This window comes from Leucoraja erinacea, chromosome 11, assembly GCF_028641065.1.
Source record: "Leucoraja erinacea ecotype New England chromosome 11, Leri_hhj_1, whole genome shotgun sequence".
In the NCBI taxonomy this organism is placed as follows: domain Eukaryota; kingdom Metazoa; phylum Chordata; class Chondrichthyes; order Rajiformes; family Rajidae; genus Leucoraja; species Leucoraja erinaceus.
In genome coordinates this window covers 14,728,711-14,747,813 of record NC_073387.1, presented here as the reverse complement: position 1 = coordinate 14,747,813, position 19,103 = coordinate 14,728,711, and the positions used below count along the sequence as shown (strand labels likewise).

Below are 19,103 nucleotides of genomic sequence, written 5' to 3'. Positions count from 1 at the left end.
TCCCACATAGGAGATTAGTGGGCAACATTAGGCACATGGTATTGGGGGTGGAGTGCTGACATGGATCGAGAAGTGGTTGGCAGACAGAAACAAAGAGTAGGGATTAACGGGTCCCTTTCAGAATGGCAGGCAGTGACTAGTGGGGTACCGCAAGACTCGGTGCTGGGATTGCAGCTATTTACAATATACATCAATGATTTGGATGAAGGGATTCAAAGTAACATTAACAAACTTGCAGATGACACAAAGCTGGGTGGCAGTGTGAACTGTGAGGAAGATGCTATGAGAATGCAGGGAGACTTGGACAGGTTGAGGGAGTGGGCAGATGCATGGCAGATTAAGTTTAATGCGGATAAATGTGAGGTAATTCCACTCTGTTTAGCAAAAACAGGAAGGTAGATTACTATCTAAATGGCATCAAGTTGGGAAAAGGGGAAGTACAACGGGACCTGGGGGTCCTTGTACATCAGTCTATGAAAGTAAGCATGTAGGTACAGCAGGCAGTGAAGAAAGCGAATGGCATGTTGACCTTTATAACAAGAGGATTCGAGTATAGGAGCAAAGAGGTCCTTCTGCAGTTGTACAGAGCCCTAGTGAGACCACACCTGCAGTATTGTGTGCAGTTTTTGTCCCCTAATTTGAGGAAGGACATTCTTGCTGTTGGAGTGCAGCGTAGGTTTATAAGGTTAATTCCCGGGGTGGGGGGGTTGTCATATGCTGAGAGAATGGAGCAGCTGGGCTTGTACACTGGAGTTTAGAAGAATGAGAGGGTATCTCATTAAAACATAAGATTGTTAAGGGCTTGGACATACTAGAGGCAGGAAACATGTTCCCGATGTTGGGGGAGTCCAGAACCAGGGGCCACAGTTTAAGAATAGGGAGTAGGCCATTTAGAACGGAGACGAGGAAACACTTTTTCTCACAGAGACTGCTGAGTGTGTGGAATTCTCAGCTTCAGAGGGTGGTGGAGGCAGGATCTCTGGATGCTTTCAAGAGAGAGCTAGATAGGGCTCTTAAAAATAGCGGAGTGAAGGTATATGGAGAGAAGGCAGGAATGGGGTACTGATTGGGGATGATCAGCCATGATCACATTGAATGGTGGTACTGGCTCGAAGGGCCAAATGACCTACTCCTGCACCTATTGTCTATTAAACCACAATGGTGGAGGGAAAATAGACAGTCAGTTTTAGGTCAGGGTCCTCCAATCTAGGCTGGATGAGAAGAGAGGAGATGATGGGAGGTGGGTTGCGGAGTAGGGTGGAACCGAGCAAGCATTAGATGCCAGGAGAGGAGGCATTGATTGGTTGATGCAGTCAAGTGGGGATAGCGATCAGTGGGAAAGTGATGGAGGTTGGGAAATATTTGGCTGAGGCAAGAAATGGCTGCAGATGATGGAATCTGATAGGAAAGGAAGGTTAAGCTGATGGGACCAGTGGGGAGGGGAATGACTGAGACGGAGGAGTGTTTGAGTGTTGGACAGATGGAATGGAGTAAATTAAGTTGGGTGATAGGCAGCTGAGAATGTGCGTTTTGAAAGAACGGGTGTGTGTCAGAGGACGTCTTTACATTTGGGATCTGTTCTACTTTTTCAGTCCAGATGAAGCGACCTGACCTCTGAGTAGTAGATTGTTGCTTCATTTTCCAGCATCTTCTCTTGTGCCTTTTCAAAAATTGGCCTAGTGTGTCGAAGACTTAAACATGCAGGATGTTGGCTGCACAACAGGGAGAAGCCGTGTGAAGTCAGCCCTGACTATTAGAAGGACATGGCCAGACACTGCAGCCTTGTATCTTAATGCCTCCTTGTGTACAAAATCAAAGGAGGCCAGCTGGGGGCAACACTGAGCAGCCAACGAACTCATGGACCAGTGGCTCCACCTTCTGGCACTTTGTGTTCTCATCATTAAAATAGATCCATTTAAGGCAAATTTAGGTGCTGCCTCAAAAAGGATGCCCACACCACTGGCCAAACTCTCATTTTCTTCTTGCGCAGGGAAGGCAGAGCATAAAAGCCATGCTACCTGACTTGCTGAATTACTCCAGCACTTTGTGTCTGTCTCAGCTATAACATTTCCCAATAACAAGCAGGCTCTTGAACACTACCTAAAACGCACTTCAGTAACTATGAACTTCTGTGGACTATGTCTTTGGCTGCACTATAGGTTTATTTTTTGCATTATTACAATTACCTAGCATTATGGTTATTAATTGACTGAATTATATCTGCATATTGCGATTCTGAGCATGCTTTGCTGCTGCAAGTAAGAAATTCACTGTTCCATTGTTGGCACACTTGAGCATTAAACACTCTTGATCCTTGATTAAGGCGTCAAAAGGTTAGATTGTTTATATGGAATTAATACTGCCTTCATTATCAATGGAGAACGTATTTATGATGTATGTTTGCTACAAGGGTTCAAAATGTGATTATTTACTGGTGCTCAGTAGCCAATAATGTTCACCCACTATTGTAACTATGATGCATCATTTTTTGACCATGCAGTACTGGCTCAATCCATAGAAACATAAAAAATAGGTGCAGGAGGAGGCCATTCGGCCCTTCGAGCCAACACCGCCATTCATTGTGATCGTGGCTGATTGGCCCCAATCAATAACCCGTGCCTGCCCTCTCCCCATATCCCTTGATTCCACTATCAATCAATCAATCAACCTTTATTGTCATCTTGCAAGCAACAGTTGTACAGTGCAAAATGAAAAGACGTTTCCCAGTGAATAGCGGAGCATCGCACATGAAATTTAAAACATTTCACACATAATAACACTAAAAAAAAACAATCCAGTCCCTGATGGAACAGTATAAATAGTTAAAAGCAGGTAAAAACACAATGTTAAAATACAATAAACCAATCATAAAAAATGTCCGGGGCCGCTGATTTGAGTGGCCAGTGCCAGTTATTAAAGTGTCCGTGCCAGCCGCAGAATCAAATGACTGCGAGTACAGAGTGACTGTTTAGCAGCCTCACAGCCTGTGGTAGGAAGCTGTTTAGCAGTCTTGTAGTCTGGGCTTTGATGCTTCGATATCTCTTGCCTGATGGCAGGAGATCCAGGTGTATGTGGAGGGGGTGCAGTTTGTCCTTAGCAATTCTCTGAGCTTTTTTCAGACAGCGGCTCTGGAACAGTTCTTGTACCGAGGGTAGGGAGATGCCAATGATCCTCTCTGCTCCCCTCACTACCCTCTGCAGAGCCTTCCTGTCCGAGCAGTTGCAGGTGCAGTACCACGTATTTATGCAGTACGTGAGTACAGACTCCACCGTGCCCATTCTGTAGAAAGTCCTGAGGCTGTTGGTGGGGAGTGAGGCCTGTTTTAGTTTCCTCGGGAAGTGCAGTCGCTGATGGGCCCGTTTGACGGTCCCAGTGGTGTTCCTGGACCAGGTGAGGCTGTCCGTAATTTGCACACTGAGGAACTTTATGCTCTCCACTCTCTCCACTGCAGTGCCACTGATGTTAAGCGGTGTATGCTTTGGCTGCGCCCTCCTGAAGTCGACAACCATCTCCTTAGTTTTGTCGACATTCAATTCTAGATTATTTTTGCCGCACCAGTCCACCAGTTGTTCTACTTCCTCCCTGTACATTGATTCGTCATCTCCACTGATGAGTCCCACCACTGTAGTGTCATCCGCAAATTTTATGATCTTATTGTCCCTGAATCTGGCAGCACAGTCATGTGTGAGCAGTGTGAACAACAGCGGGCTGAGCACACAGCCTTGAGGGGAGCCGGTGCTCAGCGTGATCGAGCCTGAAGTGTTCTTGCCAACACGGACTGACTGTGGTCTCTCTGTCAGAAAGTCCAAGATCCAGTGACACAGGGTGGTGTTGAGGCCCAGCAGGGTTAGTTTCTCCACAAGTCTCTGTGGGATGATGGTGTTAAACGCTGAGCTGAAGTCAATGTACAGGATTCTGGCGTTTGTATTTTAGTTTTCCAGATGCGCGAGTACTGTGTGCAGTGTGGTAGAGATGGCATCCTCTGTAGAACGGTTGGGGCGATAAGCAAACTGGAGGGGGTCTAACGATGAGGGGAGGCTGGCAGTAATGTGGGGTTTCACCAGGCGTTCAAAACACTTCATTATTATTGGGGTCAGGGCGACAGCGGGGTAGTCATTTAGGCAGGCAACCACTGGTTTCTTCGCTATGGGGATTATCGTGGAAGTTTTGAGGCATGTGGGGACAATGGCTTGACTAAGGGAGATGTTAAAGATGTCTGTTAGCACATCTGCTAACTCCTCAGCACCTTGAGCACACGTCCTGGGATGTTGTCGGGTCCGACTGCTTTCCACGGGTTGACCTTAGACAGGATTCTCCGTGTGTCCATTGAGTCTATGGTCAGGACTGGCTGGTCGGTTTGTAAGCAGGGGCTGGCTCTCCCCTTGGGTGTGGTGTTTGCTGCATCAAAACGTGCAAAGAAATTGTTCAGTTCATCTGGGAGAGAAGTGTCCGTGTCGGTTACCTGCTGCCTTGCCTTGTACCCCGCCAGTGTTTGGATTCCCTTCCACATCCTCCTGGTGTCTCCTGTGTCACAGAGGTGTCCCTGGATTTTCCCCGCAAAGGCAGTTTCGCTGCCCTGATTCCTTTTTCCAGTGCAGTCCTGGTAGATCGAAGAGCGGCTGTGTTACCGGCTCTGTAGGCTGCATCACGAGCCCTCAGCAGCGAGCGCACCTCTGCTGTCATCCATGGCTTTTCGTTTCCACGTGCAGTGAAGGTTTTCATGATGATGACATCCTCGGTGCACTTGGCAATGTAGCTGGTTACAGTCTCTGCGTACTCCTCGATGTTGATGAGGTCATCATAGGATGCTGCTGTCCTGAACACATCCCAGTCAGTGTGCAGGAAGCAATCCTGCAGTGCTGAGGCTGCTCCCTCTGGCCAGACCCTGGTGTGTTTTCTCTCCGCTCTGACTTGTTTTTGCAGAGGTCTGTAGGCTGGTGTTAAAAACACTGAAATGTGGTCCGAGTGGCCCAGGTGAGGGCGTGGGGCTGCCTTGTAAGCCTCTGGGGTGTTGGTGTAAACCAAGTCCAAGATGTTCTCTCCCCTGGTCTCAAAATCCACATATTGCTTGAATTTTGGGAGCACAAAGGCTGGTGTGATTAAAATCCCCGGCCACCACAATGAAGCTATCAGGATATTTGGTCTGGAACTCACTGATGGCGTCATGCAGAGCTCCCAGTGCTTCGTTGGCCTTAGAATTTACATTTGCACTTGGAGCAACATATACAGCCACAACAAAAACAACGGAGAATTCCCTCGGCAGATAGAAGGGCCGACATTTCACGATGAGGAATTCTATCAGCGGAGAGCAGTGTTTCCCGCCTATCGTAGCGTTCACACACCAGTCCTTGTTTATATACAAGCACAGGCCTCCACCTCGGCTCTTACCTGAGCTAGCTGCCTCTCTGTCGGCATGGAACGATGTCATTCCCTCCAGCTGTATTGCCGTGTCCGGGATATTGCCGTGGAGCCATGATTCCGTGAAAACAAACACACAGCAGTCTCTTATATCCCTATATGTTGTCCTGAGAAGACGCAGTTCGTCAAGTTTGTTGTCCAGGGAGCGGACATTAGAGAGGAGAAGCGAGGGCACTGCAGGTCGGGTGGGGTTAGCTGTTAGCCTAGCGCGAATGCCTGCTCTTTTCCCCCGTCTCCAACTCGTGTAAGAGCCTGCTCTTTTACCCCGTTTCTGCCTCCTCTCACACCGCTTGCGTCTCCTCCTCCTCCTCTCTCTCCTCTCTCGCCTCCTCTCTCCGATCGTATTCATATCTGCGGCCGATATGTTTGGCTTCGCAGCCGGTAGTAGTAGTCCATAGCGGCGTATTTGGTCTAAATCGCACCAAAACGTGCCCGTACCACTACCGTGGTTTGCCCCGATGTTTAGGAGCATGTTCCTGCAGTACATATATCTTGGACAGACTGGACAAAACACACAACACTCACTTTGTAATGCTCCGACTATCTCCCGAGGGGCCGCTGCGACTGTGCGAGCCGCCATCTTGGATCCTCTCAATAACCCCCCAGAGCTCTAGCCATGATTTTACATGGCACGGTGGTGCAGCGGTAGACTTGCTGCCTTACGCGCCAGAGACCTGGGTTCAATCCTGACTATGGGTGCTGTCTGTATGGAGTTCTCTCCGTGATCTGCTTGGGATGCTTCTAGTCTGTTGGTGTTGGTGTCAGGTACACATTGAGCACATGGGTTTATTCCCATTGGATGTTTATATTAATTATCCCTTTTCTCTGAAACTTTCAGTAAAGAATTGGCTTCAGCAGACCAAAACAAGAATCACATTACTACTGACCTGCGAACAAAAGATCAACAGCTCACTACCTACGAAGACAAGCTCTTTGATGTGTGTGGAGAGCAGGACTTTGAAAGCAACTTGTATAAACTTCAGGATGATATTGAAAAGACATCGAAGCAAAGAGGTAGGTTCATTACAATGTCACAGTTACTGTGTTTGTGGCATCTTACGATCTTGGTGTCAGTATCTGGAATATCATCATGGATGAGGGTGTAATTCAGTTATCACTGGTGAGAACTTGCATTTTGTTGGAGCGTCTCCATTTAGTTTCAATTTAGTTTAGAAATACAACATGGAAAATGGCCTATTGGTCCACGCCGAACATCGATATCCCGTACACAATTTTGATGTCATCCCACTTTCGCATCCTACGCACTAGGGGCAATTTACGGAAGATAAATGAATCTACAAACCTGCACGTCTTTGCATTACATTTTTCACCATCATTCAGATAATAATCTGCCTTCTTGTTCTTGCCACCAAAGTGAATAACCTCACATTTTTCTATGTTATACTGTATCTGCCCTGCCCATCTGCCCATTACCTCACCTATCCAAGTGCCCCTGCATTCTCATAGCGTTTTCCCTACAGTTCACACTGCCACCCAGCTTTGTGTCATCTGCAAATCTGCTAATGTTACTTGTAATCCCTTCATCGAAATAGGCACAGGGACTTTTACTCCCTCCTTTTGACATGCATAATCAAATTTACAAGGAGCATGGTAACATGGCAATACTCCATAATTATGATTCTCCTTCCTTGCTATCGCCATCACATTGCAGTGCACCTCCTTCACATAGGTGATAGATTACATCGGCATACTCTGTTTTTCGCAGACCTAGAGGCTATCAATGTCCCAAGATAGGTGAACAACAACGGTATGTCCATCGTGATTTATCCTAGAAAGGGATTTCTTAAAAGAATGAAGAGGTTAGCGTTTTATGTCTTAGACACCATACTGACAATGTTACAGTGGCGAAAGTGAACCCATGCGTCCCTCCCCTCCACCTTAGCTGCGGTAGGGGTTGTTAGGAGGACCTGGTAAGGTCCTTCCCATGGAATGTCCAGTCTCTTCCTCATCCAATTCTTGATCATTACATAAGTACCAGGTTCAATTTTAGACAGAGTGGTTAGAGTGTCCATCTCTCAATGCCCTGGTTAACGATAAAATTTAGTTAATCATTTCCATTGTCATGTGATGAAAGTGAAGAGTCTTTGCACTATTCTGGTTCCGTGGGGTTCTGAGTGGACGGCCATATGCAATCTCTGTTTAAGAAGGAACAGCAGATGCTGGAAAATTGAAGGTAGACAAAATTGCTGGAGAAACTCAGCAGGTGCGGCAGCATCTATGGAGCGAAGGAAATAGGCAACATTTCGGGCCGAAACCCTTCTTTAGACTCTGCTGAATATACAATCTCTGCTGGACTCAACCGAGCCTTCCCTGCTGAGGTGGTACACATCTGGAATAGTGCCACAGGGAGTAGTTTAAGTCAATTGCTCCCTGTTTCAATCTGTAATTTGGCAAGTTTATTTTTCAATGTTTGATTGGCTCGTTCAACGAGTCTAGCAGCCTATGGCCGATAAGCACAATGTAATTACTGTTGGATGCCCATCTGAACACAGAATTCTTTGCTCAGCTTTCCCACAAAATGAGGGCCATTATCCGAACTCAGCCCAGTTGGGATTCCATACCTGGATATAATTTCTTTCATAAGTACTTTAACAACCGTAGAAGCTTTGTTGTCCACGGTAGGATAAACTTCAATCCATGTACTAAAGACATCTACAATCTATATTACTAAAAGTCTGATCTTGACCACTTCCTGTTGTTCTGTATATTGATTTTAGAAAAAACGCTGCCACTTACGGCTGTGATTTTTGGCCATCTTACTCGGTCCCCCTCCGCTGCGCAGGACAGTATTTTTCCCATCGATGAAAAATAAAAGTGTTATTAGTGTTTAAAAAATGTTGAGATTCTCTTTCCAGAAGGCCAAGCCCCTTCCGGAGGGACTAGAAAACCCAGAAGTGTTGAGTGCCTCAGTCAGTCTCTGCAAGATGGAGGAGCAAGAGGGTCACATCTCTCAGTCTGAGTTGTGAATAACACTGAACACATGTCTATTTAACTGATGTGGTTTTACTGACCTGTCTGCCCTTTGGAAATGCTAAAGCTGTGTTGCCTTTAGTTTGGAAATGCTAAAGCTGTGTTGCCTTTGGTTTGGAAATGCTAAAGTTGTGCCTATTTAAAGTTACCTTGCCTAATTAAAGTTGCCTTGCCTAATTAAAGTTGCCTTGCCTACTTAAAGTTGCTTTGCCTACTTAAAGTTGCCTTGCCTAATTAAAGTTGCCTTGCCTAATTAAAGTTGCTTTGCCTAATTAAAGTTGCCTTGCGTTCTATATAGTTAAAAGTCTAATCTTGGCCACTTCTTGTTTGCGCTTTATACTGATTTTGTTTTTAAACGCTACCACATACGGCTGTGATTTTTGGCCATCTTACTCGGAGCCCCCCTCCGCTGAAAAATAAAAGAGTTATTAGTGTTTAAAAAATGTTGAGATTCTCTCTCCTGTCAATCATGCCATGACGGCCATGCCCCTTCTGGTGGGAGGGGGAGGGACTATAAAACCCAGAAGTGTGGGCGTAGCTCAGTCTCTGCAAGATGGAGGAGGGAGAGGTCACGACTCACTGTCTTTAGTGGCCTTGCACCCTGCTTGAAATGGTATGAAACTGCACTTGAATTTGGTGGCCTTGCACCCTGCTTGAAGTGGTAAAAAAACTGCACTTGAATTTGTTGGCCTTGCACCCTGCTTGAAACGGAATTTCATGAAATAGCCGTGGGTCAACTGCCAGCCCACCAGCCGTGAGTGAGTGAGCTGCCAGCACAACAGACTTGAGTGACTGAGCCGCCAGCCCAAGTATCCATTTGCCCCACAATTTTCCATACTAGCCCTCTGGGAGTCCTTCCCTAAGATGCAGGCACTTATCAGGGCAAACGGTTCCGCTTGTTGGGTAGACAAAGGCCGCCACCTCCACATTATTGCCATCCTGATCTATAATTGTGTATCCTGAAAGTCTTTCACCAAGAGATCCAATTGATGCACTCCCATCTACATACAGAGTTAAGTCGGGGTTTGTCATGGGAATATCTGGCAAATCTTCCCGAAGATTACCTCTATCTTCTATAATCACAAATGGGCAGTCCTGCCCTGACTCAGCTTGTTCCTCCGGTGGTTTGGTGAGAAAGGATGCCGGATTGATGGTGATACAACACTTAAATTGCAAGCTTGCCTGCTGCTTCAGCGGGTACTGTCATATAGAGGGCAGTGTTACATTTTCTGGGGAGCTACTTGGATGGGGTTAATCTGGACGCATTCTACCTGAGTAGAGTGGGTCCAGATACTCTGTTACTTCACTCCCCAGATGATGGCGTAGCTGCGTAGTAACCGTCCTTGGTGACTGATAAAATTGAACAGTACAATTATTGGACAGTTCTTGTTCCTGGCTCATGTTTGGATTCGCCAGACCAATCACTTGCTTAACCGTAGCTCCTAAATCCTTTGCATGAGATGGGATGTTCACTTTCTTTGTTATATGTGGGGCAACCTCATAGTCCCACTTCCACAATTCCGAAGGCACCTCAGCAGACTCTGCTGTACCTGTTGTCCGGTTACTAATGCCAAAAAGTACACATCCCATCTAGTTTCTTCACGGGATTAAAAAAAATGTTTCTAGCTCTTTATTCCCCCCATAGGCTAAGGTGATATGGAGTAGGGGCTCATCTTCCAGTGTTGGGGACCACCATTGGGGCATTACTGACAAGTAACACTGTCTCTTTATTGTCCATGGGGGTCACAGTTATTTCCAGTATTTCCACATGCAATCTTTAAATGAAATATACATAACAAATCTCGGCCTAGCAGATTACAGTCTAGGCCTGGGGTGATCACAAACTGATGCTGCACCGTCTCAACATCTCATGTTACTTCGACTGGCGTAGAGATGGGGTATTGATAGAAACATAGAAAATAAGGTGCAGGAATAGGCCATTCGGCCCTTCGAGCCCGCACCGCCATTCAATATGATCATGGCTGATCATCCAACTCAGTATCCTGTACCTGCCTTCTCTCCATACCCCCTGATCCCTTTAGCCACAAGGGCCACATCCAACTCCCTCTTAAATATAGCCAATGAACTGGCCTCAACTACTTTCTGTGGCAGAGAATTCCACAGACTCACCATTCTGTGTGAAACATTTTTTTCTCATCTCGGTCCTAAAAGGTCCGTCCTTGGAATCCAGATAATCTCCGAATCTTGGCGGATTTGGGGAGGTTGTTAGTGGACTGAATGGATGCCCCTGTATCCACTATGAAGGTACACTGATTTCCTGCAACTTGTAATACCAGAACAGGTTCCTTGTCAGTGTAACACCCGTTCAACACTAAGTTGGCTAGTCAGCAGTGAGAAAATTGATCAGCCTGGGAGAAGTTTGTGTACTTCCCTTGTCCTTGATCTTCTTGCCAACCTCCCCTTTGTTCTTGCTGATAACCCCCTCCCGCTTGTCTCCGCCAAAGGCACTCTTTACTGGATGTCATTAAAGTATAATTTAACTACACAGGCCATTTGGCTAATTGTCAGTCCAGTCTATGTTAGTTTTCTTTCTCTCAGCGACAGTAGCTGGGAGACAAAGTACTAGGATAGCACAGTACTGTGGTGAATTCTGACCGTCTCGATGCCTATCATCCCCCGACTGACTGATATATATCTCTGAAAATCTTCTGCCCCCTCTCTTTTCCGGCGTCTATTATCCAGGACTTTGTAATGTCAATCGTTTTTTTTTACCAAATGGTAGTAAGGATTGCGTCCTCCCGGGTCAGATTCTGGGCATGTTGATCATGGGTTGGGGACCCCAAGGTAGCTAGGAATCATGTGTGTTCTACTGGGGTTCGAACTTGTTGCACCAGGGACCACAATTCTCTGGAATCAGCATTATAGACCCGTATAGTGGTTCTGAGGGAGTTTGCAAATGAGGCAGGTGATTTGTTTTTATTTGGTAGCGGCTTCCAAGGGAGGTGAATGTCTGTATTGACAACAGCTGGAACTGCTGGTCAAAAGCAACTGGGGAAAGTGGACACGGGTCGTACTGTAAGATCAATTACCGTAGGGTTGGGGCTGTTGGAATGGTGACGGTTGACAGAGCACGTGAGCACTAGTACAGATTCCACTCTCCCACTCATCCAAATCAAACCTCGTAGTCTCTCTATATCAAACCAAAGCAACCATGAGATCACGCAAGCTGCTAATCAAATCCTCTTTAAGTCTAAGAAAGTGGATCACATCACTTCAGTTTTGAGTTCTTTACACTAATAATAATAATAAATTTTATTTATGAGCGCCTTTCAAGAGTCTCAAGGGCACCTTACAAAATTTAGCAAATAGAGTAAAAACATGTAAGCGGAATGAAATAAATAGTAAAGACATCACCAGTACACAAATTAAAGACAGAATTCAATCCAAAGACAAAAATCAAAAACACAATATGAAGAGAGAGCAGCGGCAGCTAAAGCACACCAGCATACACTCTCCCTTACCGGCAGCCATCTTGGACACAGAATAAAATAATCATTTGCACACAAAGAAAACATCCCCCCACAATGGTTACCAACGGTTAACACTGGCTTTCAGTCTGTCAAATAATTGATTTCAACATATGACTGTTGGTTTATAAAGCACTGAATGGTCTAGGGTCAACAATACATTTCTGATCTTCTGCTGCATTATGAACCATCCAGACCTCTGAGGTTGTCTGGGACAGGTGCTTTCTGTCATCAGTCAGATGACAATCAGTCTTGTACTTCCGGTGGCGCTGGTGCCAGCAGCCTCCACCTACAGCCCGGTATCTTTTTGTTTTTTTGTTTATTTAGTTATGTTAAAAAGTGTATTTTTTTGTGTTTTTTTGTGTTTTTATGTGGGGGAAGAGGGCACGGTGTGGGGGATACCATCCTTCAGCCGCTTCCTGGTGAGGACGCGACTATTATTCGAGTCGCGTCCTCCCCCCCCCCCCCCACAGCGGCCTACCTACCTGGATTGGCGCGGCCTCTCCTGCCGGGATCGACCGGAGCTCCAGCAGCGGCGGGACAGCGCTGGAACATCGCGGGGCTGGCGATGCCTTACCGGGGGTCGCCGTCTGGAGCCGGAGTGCTGGACCTGCTGCACCAACATCAAGGAGCTGCGGTTTGCAGAGCTCCCAACGCGGGCGGCGCTGATGGACAGCGCGGGGTCCTGTGACTCTGCCCAGCTCGGCCTGTGGACTCAGGAGCTGCAGACTCCGGCTGCGGGAGGCGGCTGATCAGGAGGTCCGGGCCGCTGAGGAGGAGGATGCTCACCGTCGGGGCTCGGCGTCAGCGTTCCACCAGCCCGGCGTGAGGGCCTGAACATCGGGCCACCCGGGGCGGCGACTGCAGGTGCTCGGAAGGCCCCGACTACGGATGGACACGGAGGGGAGGCTGGCTGGACTATGGTGCCGTCCTCACCTGGGTGCCATTTATGTTATGTTGTGTTGTGGACTTTTTGTGTTTGTGCTTTTGTTAAATTTTTAATTCAATTTCAATTTTATTTTTTTAATATGTTTTATTATTTATTTATTATTTATTTTTATTATTTTTCTTGTGATTTTTTTTTTTTTTTTTTTAACGATACTGCTGTACGGGAAATTCATTTCGTTGTCTCAAAGTGAGGCAACGACAATAAAATTTGAATACAAGAATACAACAAGAACTAAAAATGGAGAAACACTGGTTATTTTTTCACCACATATATGAAACAAACTTCCATAAAAATGCAGGTCCACTCAAATTAACAACGCAGAATACCAATGGCATTAAGTAATGTCCCAAGAAGCATCAACCAAGTCCTAATATGTTGTTACTGTACCAATTCATTCCGTCCCCTTATTCGTTCTAATTACCCTCTTATCTGCTCAACTAGAGAAAGCCTGTCTGAGAGAAATACAAAGCCACACAATCTTATCAAGTATCTCAGCAAGCAATGCAATAGCAATTAGCTCTTTCATGCCTTGTGATTCATTTTGGCCAAAAATTCCACACAAAACAATTAGATTCCCATAACACAAAATTTACACGTCAAATTAAATTTCACAATCAAATAAATTCCACAATACCCCTCTACAAAACCCAGAGTTTTAAAACAACAGAAGTTAACAAAGCAAGAACAACAGAAGAATCTGAGTCTACCGCTTTAAGTGAAAGCACTCGACTTTAGAAGAATGCTTATCAGCAAAGGAGCGTTGTTATCAGAACCCTCCTCACTTCTTCAATTTTAAAGCAAAATCACACAAACTTAAACAAATGCATAAGTAAACTGAAGCAAGACTATAAGCAAACTTAAGCTTCACACACCCCTACCCCCTCCCTGCTCCCCACCTCTCCCCTGCCCCTCATCTCACCCTCCTCTCAGCACTCCCTCTCAGCACTCCCTCTCTCACCCCCTCTCCCCACCCTCTCTCTCCACCCTCTCTCCCCCCTCTCTCTCTCTCTCTCTCCCCCCCCCCCTCTCTCTCCCCCCCTCTCTCCTCGCCCCCCCCCCCCCCCTCTCTCTCTCTCCCCCCTCCTCCCCTCCATTAGCGTGAGTGCGGGAGGGGGGGGGTAGTTAGTGTGTGATGCTGCATGCCGCCTCCCCCCCCCCCCCCCCAGAACCGCACGTTGGGGGAACAGACCCAACGGGTCTGCACTTCGTCTAGTATATATATATATATATATATATATATATGGTTGATACAGCGGGAGGTAACTTAGAAAGAGTGGTGATTCTCGACCAATAACTACAGTATTACATGGTTATACAGGTGGGGACAATCTTTCCACCTCATTACAATCATACACAGCATAATACATCTTAGCTAATTACAATAGCATTAAACATCGCATGTTTTCCAGGAAAAAATATATCAAAGGAAAGTGAAACTTGTTTTTTTTTAATTATTAGAATTAAGTACAATAAAATGGTACCATAGATACCTAGTATATATTGACATGTTACAATTCATGTACAGCTTCTTATTATTTTTATTTTAACAATAAAAAGGAGACAGAAAAAGATTAGGAAAGAAATAGAGAAGTGTGTGGTATCAGAAAGTGAGAAAAGGAAGATGAGAAAAGAAAGGAAATGAAGAGAAAAGAAGGAGAGGTAGAAGGCAGAAGAATAAAGGAGAGATAGCTATTTGTTATTCTTGACCAACATTCACCCAGTCCTGAAACGGATCGTTTCTACGTTTGTGTTGCACCATATGCTTCTAAGAAGTCGACAAATGGAGACCAAATCCTTACGAATTGGTCTACTTTTTCTGTTAAGAGGAATTACATTTCTTCAAGATGTAGGGTTTCCAACATGTTTGAAATCCGCATTTTAAGCATTGGTATCGATGTATTTTTCCAAAATGTCAGTATGTTTAATTTGCCGTTATTAATCCATAATTAAGGAATGATTTTTGAAACATATTCAATTCATTCTCGTCTTCCAGTAACCCAAATATAATCAATTCAGTGTTAGGATCAAGTTTTATCTTAAGTAATTTTGTGAAAATTTCAAAGATTTTGCTCCAAAATTTGTGTAATTTGATACAAGAAACAAAAGAGTGTGTTATTGTGGCATTCTGAGATGAACATTTATCACAAATGGGAGAAGTATTTGGGTAGAATTTGTGCAATCTAGTTTTCGAATAATATAATCTGTAGTATATATATATATCAAGTGTCGGTGGTAATTCTATATTTAAGATACTATTGCAGAAATATGATATTAATTTCCTTGATTCAGCCTTATTGTTCATTGCTTCTTCCAATGAGTCTAGTTAAAGTTTGGTATCCTTGTATATATTTTTTCAGGAAGTCACGGATCTGAAGATATTTAATGTATTGGTTATTTTTCAGCTTGTAATTTGATTGTAATTGTTGGAATGATAGCAAGTTTCCCATTTCGTACATATCACCGATCCGTTTAATTCCCAGTTTTTCCCGTTGGTTATATGTTTTATCAGTGAAAGATGGTTTAAAAGCTAGATTATTAACTAATGGCGTTAAAAGTGAAAGATTTCTTAATTTTAAAGTTAATTTTATTTGTTTCCAAATTCGTATTGTATTATGGATGATTGAGTTCTTCTTGTATATTGTGTTATTCATTTTTATCGGGGAGAAGAGGATCGCTCCTATATAAAAAGGAGAATAGTCTTCTTTCTCCATTCTTATCCATTCTGACTGTTGGGTAGAACTGTCCAACCAATAGATTATTTTTTTTATATGCACTGCCCAGTAGTAGTACAAAACGTTCGGGAGTGAAAGTCCCCCAGCATCTTTGGGTTTACACAAGTGTTTTCTTTGGATTCTGTGTGATTTATAGTCCCATATGAAATTTGTAATATTAGAGTCTAGCTTTTTAAAGAAGTTTTTTGGTATGTATAATGGTATTGATTGGAATAGGTATAATATTTGTGGTAAAAAAAAAAATCATTTTTATAGCGTTTATTCTGCCTATTAAGGACAACGGCAATGTTTTCCAGAATTGAATCTGTGCGTTCAATTTAGTTAATAACGGCATGAAATTAGCATTAAATAATGATTTATATTTTCTAGTAATTTGGATACCCAAGTATTTAAATTTTTCTGTTGCGATTTTAAAGGGAAATTTTAATAAATGTGTCGATTCTTGAGGTATTAACGTCATAATTTCACTTTTATTCCAGTTTATTCTATAACCTGAAAAAGATCCAAATTCCTCTATTAAGTTTAATAAATTTGGTAAACTAGTTTGCGATTTTGTGAGGTATAAAAGTATATCGTCTGCCTAAAGTGAAATTTTATTATTTGAATCTTTGGTTTTGTATCCCCCAATATTCAGATGAGTTCTTATACTTTCTGCTAAGGGCTCTATCACAAGGGAAAATAGCAGGGGTGATAGTGCACATTCCTGTCTATTGCCCCTTGATAGTTGGAATTTTGAAGATAACATATTATTGGTTAGTATTCTTGCCGTCGGCTTGTCATATAATAATTCTACCCATAGAATGAAATTACAATACAATACAATACAATACAATACAATACAATTTATTTGATGTCATTTGAACCCAGAGGTTCAAACGAAATTTGGTTTCTGCAGTCATACAAACAAGAAGAAGAACCAAGACACAACACAATTTACACAAACATCCATCATAGTGAATCTCCTCCTCACTGTGATGGAAGGCAAAGTCTTATCTCTCCCCTGCACTCCTCGTTCTACTCCCGATGTCAGAGTCAAAGTCCCGCGGCAATTATACAGCCGCGCCGGGTGATGCAAGGCCCCGCTCCAGGTTATCCTCAACCCCGCAACTCGGGCGGGAGAAGTCGCCGTTCCGGAAGCCCCGAAAAGCGGTCTCCCAGCAGGGACCCGCGGGCTACCGGTGTCACCGTCCACTGGGCCGGCGGCTGGAGCCCCCGAATCTCCTGGGTCGGGCCGCAGCAGCGCGTCACCACCGCTCCTCCCGCTCCGAACACGGCCAGCTCCACGATGGTGGGTAAGTCCACAGCTCCGCGATTGGAGCCCCAGGTCGTTCCGGTTGGAGGTCGCTCCACGGTGCTCGGCCCCAACGACAACGGAGACCCAACAGAGAAAAGGTCGGGTTCTCCGTGCAGGGGAAAGATTTTAAAAAGTTTCCCCACCCCCACACACATACCCAGTTTAAAAAATAAATAAAAACTACATACAAACGAGACAAAAAAATTTAAAAAACGACAGACGGACTGCAGAGGCCGCTGCGACGTGAATCGCGCCGCCCACCCAAATTCTCTCCCATATTAAATTTTTCCAGTACTTTATACAAAATAGTACCATTCTACTTGATCAAATGCTTTCTCTGCGTCCAGAGAAACAATTGATACATCTTCTTCTATTTTATGTGAATACATTATATTAAACGAGCGTCTCAGATTGTTAAATGAGTACCTTTTAGGGTATGAACCCCGTTTGATCTGGGTTTATTAATTTACTAATATATTTACACAATCTTCTCGCTAGGGTCTTTGCTAGAATTTTCTGATCTGTATTTAAAAGTGCTATAGCTCTATATGAACCTGGTTCTTCTAGGTCTTTTATCTTTTTTAGGTATAAGTGTAATAGTTGCTTTGGCTAGTGTTTCTGGTAGTATTTTTTCTTTAAAGGCATGGATATATAGTTTTTGTAAATGTGGGGTGATTATCTCATGGAATCTATATATATATAAAACTCAAATCCGTCCGCCTGCAGTACGGATCCCTTCCTCCCTTTTGATTCGTTGACGGCTGCTCCTTCCTATCAGCTTCCAACACACATCGAAACAAAGTTGCAAGACAGGAGCACTGAACTTTTCACTGCTGCAGCAGGCAGGGGAGGTGTCAATGGATTTTTTTTTTCAAGAGGCAGGGCAGTGCTGGAATCTTACTTTTGAGAACGGCTTCAGTTCCATTGGAGGAGACGGGTGCATGGTGGAATATTGGGTTGGGGGATCACACCATTGGGGGAGCAGACCCAACGGGTCTGCACTTGGTCTAGTCTCTTATAAAATTCATTGTTAAAGCCGTCTGGTCCAGGCGTCTTGCCATTTTTCAGCGAATTTATTGTTTCCTCTATTTCTTCAAGTTAATCTGAGCTCCTAGTTCCTCCTGTTCCGAGGGGTCAAGTTTTGGAAGATTACATTTATCTAAGAAGTTTGTAATTTTAATGTCATCTGATGTGGTTTTAGATGTGAACAAATGTTGATAAAATTGGGCAAATCTTTTGTTAATATCTTTAGGTAATGTTAATAATTTACCTTTCTCTGATTTAATTTTAATAATTGTGTTTTCCTTTTCTCGTTTTTTCAATTGACGAGCCAAAGGTTTATGTGGTTTCTCACCGAATTCAAAGTTTGCCTGTTTTGTAATTTGGAATAGTCTTACCACTCTTGCCAATAAAATTCTGTTTAATTTAAATTTCAATAATGTTATCTTATTATAATAATAATAATAATAATAATAATTTTATTTATAGAGCACTTTAAAAACAAACATAGCTGCAACAAAGTGCTGTACATCACTATTCATTGACAAAAAAGTTAATACACACCAATAATAACAAACAAAAGAAATAGTAGGAAAAGACCCGTAAAATAAAGAAACATCAAAAACACCACAAACAGAAGCAAAGCCTCTGGCATGGTCAAAAGCCAGGGAGTACAAATGCGTTTTAACACTGGATTTGAAGATGGACAGTGAGGGGGCCTCTCTGATGTGCAACGGCAGGGTGTTCCAGAGTGCCGGAGCAGCAACAGAGAAGGCTCTATCCCCTCTGAGCCTCCGACTAGACCTCGTTTATGTTTATCTATATTTGGGTCTTTGGCATTGTCTAACTCTAATTGTCTAATTTCTTGTTCTAACTTCAATTGTTCTGATTTTTTATTTTATTTAGGAAGGTTTTATATTAAATTATAACACCTCTAATAAATGCTTTAAAAGTTTCCCATAATAAAGAGGGTGAAATACCTGGCGTATCGTTAATCTAAAAAAAAAAATCTAATTTGGTGTTTTAAGTATGTGTCACCTTGTGGGTTAATTAGAATTTGGGGGTTAAACCTCCAGAAGGATTTTTTACCCGGCATGCCTTCAACTTTTAATATAAAAGTTAGTGGGGAATGGTCGGAAATAATGCTGTTATGGTATTTACGATTAATTGTATATGGAATTAATTTTGTGTCTACTAAGAAACAGTCAATTTGTGAGTGAGTTTTATGTACC

General features: G+C 43.8%; 1 protein-coding gene across 1 annotated transcript in view; it reads left to right on the top strand.

Moving 5' to 3' along the window:
• The window catches only part of rad50 (RAD50 homolog, double strand break repair protein), a 147,461-nt gene that overhangs the window by 71,422 nt on the left and 56,936 nt on the right, over nt 1-19,103 (top strand). Inside the window, exon 13 of the mRNA XM_055642696.1 lies at nt 6,257-6,432. Within this exon, the coding sequence (XP_055498671.1) occupies nt 6,257-6,432 (176 nt within the window). The remainder of the gene's footprint in view (nt 1-6,256; nt 6,433-19,103) is intronic.